This window comes from Megalobrama amblycephala, linkage group LG24 (genome assembly GCF_018812025.1).
Source record: "Megalobrama amblycephala isolate DHTTF-2021 linkage group LG24, ASM1881202v1, whole genome shotgun sequence".
In the NCBI taxonomy this organism is placed as follows: domain Eukaryota; kingdom Metazoa; phylum Chordata; class Actinopteri; order Cypriniformes; family Xenocyprididae; genus Megalobrama; species Megalobrama amblycephala.
In genome coordinates, this window is record NC_063067.1 from 5,408,464 (window position 1) to 5,423,852 (window position 15,389).

The 15,389-nt window shown below is 34.8% G+C and overlaps 1 protein-coding gene across 1 annotated transcript in view; it reads left to right on the forward strand.

Annotated features, from left to right (window-relative positions):
- Window positions 1-15,389, forward strand: part of ghrhrl (growth hormone releasing hormone receptor, like) — a 55,382-nt gene that overhangs the window by 29,596 nt on the left and 10,397 nt on the right. Inside the window, exons 8-11 of the mRNA XM_048177194.1 lie at window positions 1,207-1,360; window positions 8,826-8,886; window positions 10,545-10,614; window positions 10,692-10,783. Of these exons, the coding sequence (XP_048033151.1) occupies window positions 1,207-1,360; window positions 8,826-8,886; window positions 10,545-10,614; window positions 10,692-10,783 (377 nt within the window). The remainder of the gene's footprint in view (window positions 1-1,206; window positions 1,361-8,825; window positions 8,887-10,544; window positions 10,615-10,691; window positions 10,784-15,389) is intronic.

Sequence of the window (15,389 nt, forward strand, 5' to 3'; positions counted from 1 at the left end):
CTTATTTTGTTTAAATATGATTTTTTTTTTTCATTTAGTACTGCCCTTCGGAAGCAACAGAAGATACTTGCATGTTTCCTGGAAGACAAAATAAGTACAATTTACCTTGATCTTTGAATTAAAAAAGTTTTCACCCCTCGGCTCTTAATGCATCTTGTTTCCTTCTGGAGCATCAGTGAATGTTTGAACCTTTTTTAATAGTTGAGTTTGAGTCCCTCAATTGTCCTCAGTGTGAAAAGATGAATCTCAAAATCACACAGTCACTGCTGGAAAGGGTTCAAATATGCAAAAAATGCTTGAAAACTGATGAATCTGCAGGAGCTGGAGGATTTTTCTGAAGAACAGAGCTCAGTTTAACTGCTCAGGACAAACAAGAGACTCATCACAAAACATAAAAACAGTTGATCATCCCGGTAACCACACAGTATTAAGAACCAAGGGTTTGTAAACTTTTAAACAGGGTCATTTTTATAAATTCAGCCATTTTTTTTTTGTCTTGTGGACTACATGTAAACATATTTTATGTAAAATATCTTATTCAGGACAGTACTAAATAAAAAATAACATGCATTTTCTATTGGAATATATTTAAAAGTATCATTTATTCCTGTGATCAAAGCTGAATTTTCAGCATCATTATTCTCAGTGTCACATGATCCTTCAGAAATCATTCTAATATGATGATTTGATGCTTAAGAAACATTTATTATTATTGTCAATGTTGAAAACAGTTGTGCTGTTGTGCTTTTCAGGATTCTTTAATGAATAGAAAGTTCAAAAGAACAGCTTTTATTTGAAATAGAAATCTTTTGGAACATTATAGTTGTCTTTACTGTCACTTTTGATCAATTTAATGCATCCTTGCTGAATAAGCGCATTAATTCCTTTGTCCAAATTAAAGGAGACTCCAAACCTTTGAATTGTAGTATATTTAATATATAGAAAATATTGGAAGTTAAGCACCTCTGAAAAAGCACCTTTAATGCTAAAAAGAACAATAAAATAAGTTTTATATATTTTGTACATTATTAATGGAAAATTCCTTGATTTCTTCAAGAGTCCTCCATAGCTGCATTCATTTTTTTTAAGTAGAAATATTCACCTTTATTTCCTGCTGAGTCTATACTTTCTCCATCTGCTTATCTCCTTCCTCTGCAGTTTTTTCTCTTTTCATCATTCTCAGAGTGTCTCTCTCTCTTTCTTTAGGCAGCCTGTAAGGCGTCTGTGGTGTTTTGTCATTATTGCATCATGACTAATTTCTTCTGGCTGCTGGTTGAAGCCGTGTATCTGAACTCGCTGCTGGTCTCTGCCTTCCCGCGCAGCCGCCGCTGTCTGTGGAGTTTCGCTCTGCTGGGCTGGGGTGAGACTCTCATATCGCCGTCCCTGTCCTCTCACACGCTCTTTCCTCTGGCCATCACAAATGAGTTTTATCTTGTAGTGTAGACTATGCGAGTTATTAAAGGAACAACGAGAGGAAAGGAGAAATTAGATTTATGTAGATTTTTTTGGTAGCACTTTACAATACCGGTGCTCTAATATGAAATAACCCTTACGCTGTCTTGAAAACCCTGAAACACCTTTGGTGTTCCCTGTCAAAAATGACTGGCCTTTTAAAAATCACTCGTTATTCTATATTATCAATCTTTTTGTCAACTTGTTTTCTTTTAGTTAGGACAGGTTTTCTATTTCTTTTTGAAACGGATTGATCGTAGGCCTTATTGATCTGAGGATAAAGTTCATCTCTGCGAGAAAGAAAACCTGTAATACTCAAAATAGCCTGTTTGTGTATATGAATGTTTGTGTGTGTGTGCAGTAGCCCGAGTCTGCATGTATCCATGCATGCACAGGTCTGAGGCCTTTATCTGTGCAAGCACACATTTAATACTGTATGTAAAGCTTCTGAACACTAAACGTGTCTCTTATTTTCAGTCTCCCCCCCTTCATTTTTTAATGGATGGTGTCTTTTGATCAATATAAGCTCAGACCAATGAGGCCTATGATCAATCAGTTTCCAAAATAAATACAAAACCTGTCCTAACTGTCAGAAAACAAGTTGACAAAAAAGACTGATTTCAATATTAAAATAGGATAACGACAGATTTATTTTTGTAGGCCGGTCGTTTTGTGTAACAAGGTGGGGAAAAAATCCCAAAAAAGTACAAATTATTATCCCAAAATATTTGGGAATTAGTTATACCCTGTGTGAACGAAGTAACCCAGCAAGCAATTTTATGTCTATTAGACGTCTAATAGCCGTCAAAACATAGCCCGGCCGTCTAGGCTAAAACAAGGCAAAATTTGGGCTGTCAGTGAAAATCTAATAGACGTCTAACCATAACCCAAAAATAGACTAGTCATCAATTAGACGATTATTAGACGACTACATATATATGTCTAATAGACGGTGAATATGGGTCTAGGCTAAAATAAGGCTGAATTTGGGCTGTCAGTGAAAATCTAATAGATGTCTAACCATAACCCAAGAGTAGACTAGTCATCAATTAGACGACTATTAGACAACTACATATATGCTTAAAAGACGGTTAATACGGGTCTAGGCTAAAATAAGGCAAAATTGGGGCTGTCAGTGAAAATCTAATAGACGTCTATCTATAACCTAAAAATAGACTAGTCATCAATTACACTACTAATGAATGATTACATCTATACATGCAATAGACAACTAAATAATGGCTAAAGGATTCTTTTCACTTAAATATAACAGGTTCTCATAAATGACAATCCGTCCAAACAAATTAAATATAAAAGGTTTTATTTAGAAAAAGAACTCAAGATAATGCACAATGATAAAAAAAAAAAAAAATTTACAAATACAATACAAATAAACATTAAAAGAAAATTACAACGTGTAACAATAAAAATATATAACATTGACAAAAAAAAAGTTAAATAAAAAATGTTAACAATATTTTTTTGGTTTATAAAACAACCTGATTAATTTTCAGTTCCATAAATTCCATGTTTTATGAAAAGCACTCTGAATTACCTTGAACATTGTTGTTGAAATGTGCTATACAAAATAAACTTGCCTTGCCAAATCAAAAAACTCATATTTTTATTTCATAATGATCAAAAGATTAAAAGATATACAAGGCTTCCATAACAAATAATAGTAGGGTGCACAGGTTTCATGTTTACCCCCTTGTATTTAGATAATTACAAAGTTTTAGGGCACAAGGAAACACTGCAGTACATGTGCATGTATGTTAATCTAACCACGTTTTACTCTGAGTCTGCACTGCTACCCGCTAAAATGTCACGGTTCCTACACATAATGTACATAAATAATAAACACATGTCAAAATGAAAAACACAGATACTTACAAGACCAAAAGCAGGAAAGAATTTGCTTTAACATTTGCTGTTGCTTGCTCTCCGTCTCCAACAGTTGTAAAATGCGGAAATGTTTATCGCGAGATCTGGCAACAGTGATCGAGAGCTAACGTTCAAGTCTCGCGTTGCCAGTGGTCATGTCTCAGTAGAGCCACAGTTGCCATCTAGCGGTTGAGAATTGTAAATTTTTATTTAACTTAAAATTAAATACAGTCATATATGTGTGTGGTATATAATTATAATTAATATATGGCTTGGCTATACCCTGATATATATATATATATATATATATATATATATATATATATATATATATATGATATCGTAGAATGTAGGATTGTGTGACAGCAAAAATATGCTGTTTCAAATATATACTTGCATATAAATGTATATTATACTTGCATATAAATGTATAAATGCAAGTATATCAAGAATCCCACAAGCTTTGTGGTCGAAAATGACTTAACACTATTTTGGTTACACTCATTGCTGGTCTGAATCAGGGCTATAGCCAAGCCGTAAAAACTAGACTATAAATTGCCTCGATTTCGCTGGGTGGACTAAAAGCAGACTACACATAGCCTATCCAATTCAGAGCTAAATCGTGACTACATATAGACCATGTCATGAAATGCCACTTAAATCTTGTAGAAATCACTGACATTGCGAACACGATGAGATATCAACCATCTCAAGCACTTCCTGTCCAAAAACTACAATAAATCAGGATTGACTATAGGTGGGCTACAAATAGCCGGTCTGACTATGAGCTAAATTGTGACTACGCGCAGCCTACACAATATAACATGTCAAAGATATGAAACAAAACACCTTGTAATCACTGTTGACTTCACTTACATGATGCAATAACATACAACTCGCAAGTTATTTTGGCAAAAACGACATGTAACCAAATGAAAGATTATTTTGGCTAAAAGTGGGTTACACATAGCCGGACTATATCGGGTCTATAGTTAACCGAGACGGTGAAATGACGGCTATTGCTTGCTGGGAAGTTTTAGACCATTGCGATAACATTAACATTTTAAGGAAAAAGAAAATCCTTTCCGGGTCTAAATGACCCGAACACAACGTAAGGGTTAATTCATGAATAAAGTGTTAGTTCACACAAAAATTTTAAAATTCTGTCATCATTTACTCACTATCATGTGGTTTCAAACCCATATGACATTCATTCATCTTCGGGAACACAAATAAATAATATTTTCAATGAAATCTGAGATTTCTGTCCCACCATTGAAAGACTATTCACCCAAAACTCTGATGCTTCAAACCGTTCATGAAGCGTATGACTGTCTTTTGTCAATGAAGTTCAAAAGAATATATTTTGAAAAATGTACCCCCCACTCCAGTTTTTTTTTTTGACTCAGAATATCTTCTTTTTTGCTCCACAGAAGAACGAAAACAGGTCATACTGGTTTGGAACGACATAAGTAAATGATGACAGAAGCAAGGTTGCCAGGTTTTCACAACAAAACCAGCCCAATTGCTACTCAAAACTAGCTCAATTCAGGTTCTGGGGGCTAAAATCCGCTTTTTAGCGGGGTTCCCTTCTTAAAATTTGCATTACAGGGGCTAAATGTCATTTTATTTAGGGTCGCTTCAACCCCTCGAACATGAAAAATAAGAGTGTTAAAGTACCCAATTCCGCAGGAAACCCACAGACTTGGCAACTCTGGACAGAAGGATACCATGGACTATATTTAAGATAAAACACCATCTAAAAACACAACACTCACTGTCCTTTTAAGACTGATTGGTTGACTAGTTAGTTTGAAACATGTCTTGAAACAGATCTTTTAGGAATATAACTATATGTACAAATCATCGTTCTCGTTCTCATACACGTTCCTGGTCTTATTGCGAGTGATGCGTCAGTGCATGTTATTCTAAAGAATTCATTTTAGTTTTTAAAATTTTATCAAAGCAACGTGGAATTTACTAGAGGTTCTGACAAAATGTTAATTGCTTCAGTCTATTTGAAATGTTTAATTAATTTGAATTCTTTAAAAAAAAAAAAGTTGAATGAATGATTCAGTGACTCACTCAAAGACCTCAGTTGATTAATTACTGGATGAATCAGCATTTTTGAATGAATCTCTTGAATGAATGATTCAATGACAAATGTATCAACACTCACTGTCCTTTTAAGACTGATTGGTTGACTAGTCAGTTTGAAACATGTCATTTCTGTGCCACTAACACCAACAAATGGAATTGCAAAAATAATGACAAACAGTTTTCCTGAACACATTCCATCTGTCATTGGTCAAACAAACAGCAAACAGATATTCCCATTTCAAACTCACGCTATTGGTTGAGTTAGTGTTGCTTTGTCAGGAGATTGACATGACCTTTGACAATAATGCAAAGGTACACTACCATTCAAAAGTTTGGCGTCAGAAAGATTTGTTTGTTTGTTTTTTTTTTTTTAATTATTGAGTACCAGGATGCATTACATTAATCAGAAACAGTGAAGTCAGTACAGTTATAATTTTAAAAAAGATTTCTATTTCACGTGAATGTTGTTCTTTTGAGCTTTCTATTCGTTAAAGAATCCTGAAAAAAAAAAAACAGTCACGGTTTCCACAAAGATATTAAGCAGTGTTTTCATCTTTGATACTAAGAAATGTTTCTTGAGCAGCAAATCAGCATATTAGAATGATTTCTGAAGGATCATGTGACACTGAAGACTGGAGTAATGATAAAAAAATCTTATTGACCCCAAACTTTTGAAGGGTAGTGTATGTATAGAATAAATGATATGCTTTGTGTCTGGGTCGTGATCACTTTGTCTGGCATTTTATTTTTGCAGTAATGACCCAACTGACTGTACATTATGATGCTTATTTCTTGGCTACTTACTCTATCATCATTTATGCTTCTAAAGTCTATTATTTTTCTCATGTTAGCAGCTATTATAGTCCAATCAGTGAAGTACAGCATAATCCTTCTGTTGTTCTGTTTCTCAATTCCCATTTATATTCTGTCTGTCTGTCTCTCCTCTGGTCTCTGGGACTCTGAGAGGGCTTAGAAGTGTCAGAACAACTCCAGTGATTGGCACCTCCATCGTCCTTGATTTGAGCAGACAATTGAAAGAACAAACAGTTCAAATGACATTGTAGAAGCAGTACTCAACATAGAGACGCACAGAAGGAATATAACTATATGTACAAATCACCATTCTCATTCTCATACATGTTCCTGGTCTTATTGCGAGTGATGTGTTAGTGCATGTTATTCTAAAGAATTAATTTTAGTTTTTAAAATGTTATCAAAGCAACATGGAATTTACTAGAGGTTCTGACAAAATGTTAATTGCTTCAGTCTATTTGAAATGTTTAATTAATCTGAATTCTTTAAAAAAAAAAATCAGTTGAATGAATGATTCAATGACTCACTCAAAGACCTCACTTGTTTCATTACTGGATGAATCAGCATTTTTGAATGAATCTCTTGAATGAATGATTCAATGACAAATGTATCAAGTACATTGTTACGCCGTAGAACGTCTTTTTAAAAGATGTAATATAAGTCTAAGGTGTCCCCTGAATGTGTCTGTGAAGTTTCAGCTGAAAATACCCCATAGATTTTTTTTTATTCATTTTTTTAACTGCCTATTTTGGGGCATCATTAAATATGCGCCGATTCAGGCTGCGGCCCCTTTAAATTCTCGTCCTCCCGCCCCGGAGCTCGCGCTTGCCTTAAACAGCATAAATAAAGTTCACACAGCTAATATAACCCTCAAAATGGATCTTTACAAAGTGTTCATCATGCAGCATGTCTAATCACGTAAGTATAGTATTTATTTGGATGTTTGCATTTGAGTCTGAATGAGTTTGATATTGCTCCGTGGCTAAAGCTAACATTACACACTGTTGGAGAGATTTATAAAGAATGAAGTTGTGTTTATGAATTGTACAGACTGCAAGTGTTTTAAAAATGAAAATAGCGACGGCTCTTGTCTCCGTGAATACAGTATGAAACGATGGTAACTTTAACCACATTTAACAGTACATTAGCAACATGCTAACGAAACATTTAGAAAGACAGTTTACAAATATCACTAAAAATATCATGTTATCATGGATCATGTCAGTTATTATTGCTCCATCTGCCATTTTTTGCTATTGTTCTTGCTTGCTTACCTAGTCTGTTGATTCAGCTGTGCACAGATCCAGACGTTAATACTGCCTGCCCTTGTCTAATGCCTTGAACATGAGATGGCATATGCAAATATTGGGGGCGTACATATTAATGATCCCGACTGTTACGTAACAGTCGGTGTTATGTTGAGATTCACCTGTTCTTCGGAGGTCTTTTAAACAAATGAGATTTATATAAGAAGGAGGAAACAATGATGTTTGAGACTCACTGTATGTCATTTCCATGTACTGAACTCTTGTTATTTAACTCTTAACTCTTGTTATATATGCCAAGGTCAATTAAATTTTTAATTCTAGGGCACCTTTAAAAATATATTTAACACTTGTCGCCACCTACTGGCATAACTATGTAATTGATACAATCTTTATTTTGAAGCATCAAGTGATTTACTCTATTTTGATCGCTGCTGTAGACATCAGTGTTTATATCCAAACTATAAACTTTTATCCCAGTACTTCTGTGATAATTTAAATTATTGTAACAGAAATAATGACACTGTGTGGTTGAAAAGACTGTTTGTGAATCTGTTTTATACCTATATATGACAACTGCTCTCTCGCTCAGCAGCAGCGCCGATGCAGGTATGAATGTTCACTGAGATCATACTTGGCAAAGGTTTAATAGTTAAATTGAATGAAATCACGTGGGTGTTTCAATCAAGATTGCGATCTTTTAACGATTAATTTTGCAGCTCTACATTCTGGTATATAATGCTTTTTACAATCAATTCCTGAAGTATTATATCAAGTCTAATCCAATTTTTTTCTCATTGAATATCCTGTGTCACATACTTTTGCATCACATTAGGAAAGTTATATGGATTCCAAACGGCATTTCATGATGATATTATGGAGATCTGCTAATTTCTGTTTTAGAAATATGGAAAACACTTGAAAATGATCTTTTTCTTGTGCAAATATGTTTAATACTTCATGAATTTCACGGATTCTGTCTAATTTCCATAAACGTTTTCCTAATTGCTTAAATTATTAATTTTGGATTACATCAACTTTTGGTAATTTAACTAAAAAGCACTTAATATTTCATGCAGAATAGCTCTGAATCTTCTTTTAATATATTTCTTTCCGGTTATCATTGAATAAAGTCTGGATCAAACTGCTTCAGATTCTACATTCAGTGCCATTATCATGATCAGCATTGAAAGTAATAGCTTCTAGGTATATAATCTATGCTTTTTTACAGCGTTGCATTGAACACTCTCTGTAAGATTCCCTTTTACTCACACTATAATCTTTTTGTCTCTCTCTCGTCTTTTCTCGCAGGTGTTCCGCTGGTCTGCATCATCCTCTGGATCTGCTCCAGGGTGTATTTTGAGGACACAGAGTAATTGCACATTTTTTTCTACCTTAAGTAGTTGTGCTAGTGAGGGATTTGAACAAGCCCCTAATGCCAAACACACACTAAAGACTCAATCTCATCGCCTTTGAAGTTTTCGATCAGCAGCTAGTCTGCTACAAGAAGTCTCAGATTGCCACCTGTGCAAAACTCTTCTAGAATGAATGTTGCACTTATTATAAAGTAATGGCTTTTATCGTTGGCTGCTTTATTGCATCTTACCTGGTTAAGACATTGAAGGGGTCTATCTAGGAACCAGGGTGGGCCAAAAAGCAATGACCTAGAATGCTCTAGCAACACGCTAAAACCTTTCAGAACCGCATAAAACCAAAGCAAAGACTATAGACCTTATTTAGCCCCGCCCCCTTTCAGCGTTGCGCTCGTTGTCTTTTGACTTCCGGTTTGTATTTCCACAGCAATATTACATTTATGAATGAACTGCTCGTTTTAAAATCTTCCCAATCTACTGACATTTGTTAAGACATCTGCTTTAAACACAATGCTCATAATAACTTTAATTAACTCTACAACAAGTAAATCCACTTAACCAACTAATTATTCTTTGACAGTGATGCCATAGAAATGTACAGAGCTAACGCAAAACGGAAGTTCAAAGACAATTTTATAAAGATGGCGGCGCGCTTGTTTCTCTGGTAAATAAGGTCTATAGAATAACACAAGACGTGTCACTCGTATTGTTTTGAATGGGAGAAAGTGTAACGCGCAATATGGAAGAATAAGTCCCGCCTTCTAAATAAGAGCCAATCGCCGACTGGTAAAGTCTTCGCGTCACTTCAGCGGCCGTTAAAATCACCGGTTTCTATAGAAACAGACACGCGCCTCCGAAGAGACCATAGACAGTAAAAGAAGAGACGCGCATTTAGGTCTGCGCATGCGCATTAGCTTGATCCAGCCTGAAAATTTGTGTTTTTTTGTCATGATTCGAGCGTTTAGAAACTAAATTTATGAGCCGGTTGTTGTTAGATTTCATTGGTGATTTCAAATATGAAATTTAATCGTAAGGTTGGCAAACAGTTTTGAAGAATTTGATGTTTCCCCATTCAAAGAGATTGCATGATGCCCAGGATGCCCGAGAGGCGTTTCAAAGATGGCCGCCGAGTGAAATGACTTTGGTCAAAGTCCCTTTAAGACAAGTGGTCTTAGTGCGCATTTAATACGCATGCGCAGACCTAAATGCGCGTCCCTTGTGCCTCATTTTGGAGGCGCGCGTCTGACTGTTTCTGTAGAAACCGGTGCTTCTAACGGCCGCTGCAGTGACGCGATGACTTTACCAGTCGGCGATTGGCTCTTATTTTGAAGGCGGGACTTATTCCGCCATATTGCGCGTTACACTTTCTCCCATTCAAAACAATACGAGTGACACGTCTTGTGTTATTCTATAGTCTTTGATAAAACATTCTATCAACCACATAATAAACAAACTAAAACTATGCAGAACACCTCAGCAACCACCTAGAGCTTTAACATATGCAAGCATTACTCATATTTTATTTAGAAAATTTAAAAAATCTACAGTTTAAAGGCAAAAAGCTGCTCTGTGGTTCAGAAAAGTTGGAAGACCTTTTAAATAGTTCCATCATTTGCGGAAAACGTCTGTTCAGGTCTTTGATTTTTTTTTTTTTCAGGTGCTGGGACATAAATGAAGATTCTCCTTATTGGTGGATCATCAAGGGTCCCATTGTAGTATCCATAGGGGTAAGATAATGTATGGTGACATGGATGAATGAATGGACTCACACAGTTATTTTCATGTCTGTTTTTTGCCCAACCAGGTGAACTTCCTTCTCTTCATGAACATTATCAGGATTCTGGTGCAGAAACTGAACCCTCGCTTGATCCAGTTCAACAATTCAGCTCAGTACAGGTACGCCAACTGTAACGGAAAACACAATCCCATGAGATCTGAAGGGACACTCGCTGCATGTGTGGAGATGGGTGGGTGTTTTCAGTTCATTCTCTATGGGAGACGAGCAGCAGGTTTGTGTGGGGGATTGATTGGTGACTCAAGTGGTGAGAGCTTTACAATAAACCTAACAATTTGCTGGGTTTTATACTTCAACTTTATTAAATACATTAGCTATTATGAACTAAAAGCTTTTAGAAATATTGGTTAATGTTAATTTAAAAATATACAGCATCTGTCATCTATCACAATTTGTTTTTGAACGAAGTCTCTTCTGCTCAGTAAAAGCAGCAATATTATGAAATATTTCTACAGTTTAAAATAATTTCTTTCTATTTTATTATTTATAAAAAATGTAATTTATTCCTGTGATCAAAGCTGAATTTTCAGCATCATTACTGCAGTCTTCAGTGTCACATGATCCTTCAGAAATCATTCTAATATAATGATTTGCTGCTCAAGAAACATTTCTGATTATTATCAATGTTAAAAATTGCAGCTTAACATTTTTGTGGAAACAATACCATTTAAACTTTTGTGATCATTGAACTTTCTATTTATCAAAGAGTCCTGTAAAAAGTATCGACATTTCTACAAAAATATCAAGCAGCACAACATGGATGTTAACTTTAATCAAGATTAATAAATGTAAAAAAAAGAATTTGTTGTTCATGTTGACTGTTGCGTTAACTGATGTTAGTATATAACCTTATTGTGAAGTGTTACCGAAACTTGTTTCAGACAGGCTCCCAAGGTGCCACGATGTCTATTGATCAAAAATAGCAAATACTTAATGATTTCAATGCTTAAGTGATAAATATTATTTAATATGAGCGAATGACCAATAAAAATAATATTTTAGATATAGCATGCACAGGATAGTGGGATATAGGCAGTGAATAATATTTAATCATTTAGCAGACTCTTTTCTCCAAAGCTACTTACAAATAAGAACAACAAAAGCAATCAAATCAACATGAAGGCAACAGTATGCAAGTGCCGTGTCAAGTCCCAGTTTTTCCAGAAAAGTGCTTGTAGCAAGGATGTTTGTAAAATAAACAAAAACACACAGAGAGAGAGAGAGAGAGAGAGAATAGAAATAGAAAAAAGAAAAAGTAAGTGCTAATACTGGGTCAAGTGTCAAGGATACTATACAGCCTTCAAAAATGAACCAGATGAGGCTGTTGTAGTAGACTGAATTTTATGCAAACTTTGCTCTTTTAAATCCCATAAACACACATGAACTCCAGGGATGTGCTAATGAAATGCATGAAGTGAGACTGAGATCCTTGGATAAGCACTACAGATCTAAAGGTGAAGCGAACCTCGCATGCTGACAGGAAATAGCATTTTCACCGCTAGGGTCCTTTGATAGTTTTTAAGTGCCGTGCCTTTGTTCTTTCAGCCTCTACAGCATCTCTACTGTACTTCCATCTGTAGAGACCAGAGGATAGCAGCGCTGGTGATTATGACAACAGTCACGGGAAATAAAATAGCTTTTGCTGTTTTAGGTAGTTTAATGCATAACCCACAAGCAGAGTTATTTTGGTATTATTTATATATTAATATTAATATTTTAAATTAGCTTTTAGTAAGTTTTAGTAATTTTGTTATGTGCTTTTGTCATTTTTGTTTTTTCTATTTAATTCAATTTATTGTATTTAAATGTATGTTTTAGTTGTAGCGATTTTAGTACTTCAACGTTTTGGCCATTCATTTATACGACAACTGCGTTTTGAAGGCCTGAAAACGCAAACTTTTGAAAACGGGTGTACGTTTTTGAAAACGATACTGTTATTATCTCCGTGTAAACTACAAAAACGTCAATTTGTGAAAATGGTGATGACGTGCATGCTTATTAACATGTTCAGTCTATAGGTGTGTAATGTTTCTTTATGAATTGACATCGCCACCTACTGGCCTAGTAGCAGAATACAGCGTTTTCAGTCGTTTTCGCAGATCCCTCTGATCCTTTTAACAATACTGTCGTCTGTACGCAAAAAATGCAAAGGAAAAACGTTTCCATATTTTGTACATCATTGTCATGTAAACACCCTAAGTTTTTCATCTAATATATGTATTTATTTCAACTTTATTTCAATTAACGAAAACAAGTTCTAATAGTTGTATATGTCTAATAGTTATCTAATAGTTAATTATAAATTATATATAGAATATATATGAAATATGACATGAATTAAAATATATATGAAAGTATATATATATGAAAATCTGACAAAAATACAAAGGTACAACACTGTGTAATTAACGGCTTTAGTGAGGGAAAAGAACTACAATCCCATGAAGCATTGTGAGCAGCATAATCAAATTAAAAAAGATGGAGAAATATACTGTAAAACTACTCATTTAAAAATGTTAAATGTATATATAAAACAAATGTTTGTGTATATGTGCATATTTTGCAATAAAATTAAACTATATTAAGTATTTTGAAAGCGTAGAGATCGACTCGATTACACAGTGCTTCATGGGAGTGGGCGGAGCTAACAAGTTCTTTTGGCGTGTGTTGCTTTTTTCAACTCTGATTGGTGGAATTTCTGTACAGCATCATGGGTAATGTAGTTTTTCACTATTATTTTAAAAATAAGTTGCAATAATGCAGGCTGACAGTGTCAGGAGAAGCAAAAACCATAGATTAACAACCTCGTAGCTCACAATGTCCAAAATACTATACTTTTTGGTAGTTCTTTGTAAGTATTAACAATACAATAAAACAGAAACATGTCAATACCATGGTACATCTTTTGGGATGTGGAACCATGGTATTACCATGGTTTTTGGGCATGTAAAATGGTAATACTGAGGTGTTCTTTGAAGTACCTTGGTATATGATTATGGTAATCAAATTGAAACAGTAACAATAATCACCAGCAATTATTTTGCCAAGTCATATAGTTAATTGGCCAAAATGTAGGCTGTTGCCAAGCAACATAATCAAATTTCCACTGTTTTTATATCCATGTGTCCGAGGATTGTACCCAGCTCATGTTTAAGAGCACTGACCTGTACAGATTATCTGGAGAGAGATGTGTGTATGTGTTTGGTTATTATGTGTCCTGTTAATGCTGTTATCATGAAGAGACTCTCTGTTTTGCCAGAAATGAGTATTTGCTGCTGTTGTTATACTCATGGATATGGAGATTTCACACAGGCCTGTCAATGACAGCTATGCTCTCCAGAATCTGCGGTTTTAAGAGTTTCCACTGTTTTGTATTAAATCACATTTCACTGTGTGCATTGGTGTTATCATAGTAAAACATCACGGGTTCATTGATCCGTGAGTGTTTAACACTGAGGCACCTCATCTACATTTATAGTTATATTTCACCTTCTGTGAAAAAAAAAGAAAAACATGTCAGTAAATAAACTTTCAATTTCATACAAAGCTATTGTATGGCTTCGGAAAAATTGTAATATATTGCTCAAGTTATATAAACTCAGAAAGATGGTCTAATTCTTATATTAATAAATAATACATTTTATGTTTGTGATTTAAAATTAGCAGAGCAATTATAATCATCTCTGCACACATGCATATTCAGTAGGCAAATGCTTTCATCGGTCTCACAAATGAAGAACAAACACAAGAGATTATACCTACAACATTACTCACAGTATTTATAATGCACTTAAGAATATGCATATCTATGTGTATATACAGAGGAAAACTGTGAATATTAAAGGAATAGTTCACCCTAAAATAAAAATGTTGTCATTATCCCTCTACAGCACAGCATTGCCCTCAGGCAACGGAAAGTTTTCTTAAGCCCTATGTTTAGTAAATTTTTCTTTAAATGATTACAACCAATTAGAAAGGTTGAGAAAGTACCAAATAACAGTCCAGTAAGGTGTTGGAGTCAATATCAAGCACCATTAAGAGGTGGGACGTCCTGTTCTGACACATGGTCACAGGAGCACATGGTGTGAGAAGAAGGCAATATTATTTGCTTTGGTAATCTTATTTAAAACGACATGAACTGTACATAAAAATATGTGTGCGTGTATGAAGGTGTAGAGAAGCCTTTTGTCAGGTTTTAGGAAGTTTTTTTTATTTTGCATGTTCAGAAATTCAGTTTTTCTTTTCGTTGCCTCAGGGCAACGTTGTGCGATAAGGGGTACTTTTCGAGGAGATTTTAGACAGTACCTCTCATTGGCCACAATGTATTATAAGAAGGGAAGATGCAGGGTTCCTGGGTGTGCAGGAACACCCAAAGTGATGTGCAAAAATTGTAACATACACCACTATGTCACAGCAGAGAAGAAGTGCTTTTTGAAGTTTCGTACGGAGTGAAATCTTATCACATGAAGTACATTATATGGCATAGCACACTATATGATACAGACCTATGCATGTATCAAATTCAATATATCAATGTCTTTCAAGTGTTTTTCCCTTTTTACTTAATGATTTCTTGATTTTTTTTTTTTTTAAATTTGATTTTGATGATAATTTTCTCTATGACTCTGTACCATTGTCGCACAACGTTGCCCTGAGGCAACGGAAAAATATTGTGGGGTTGGGGGAGGGTGGGGGGATTTTTTTTTT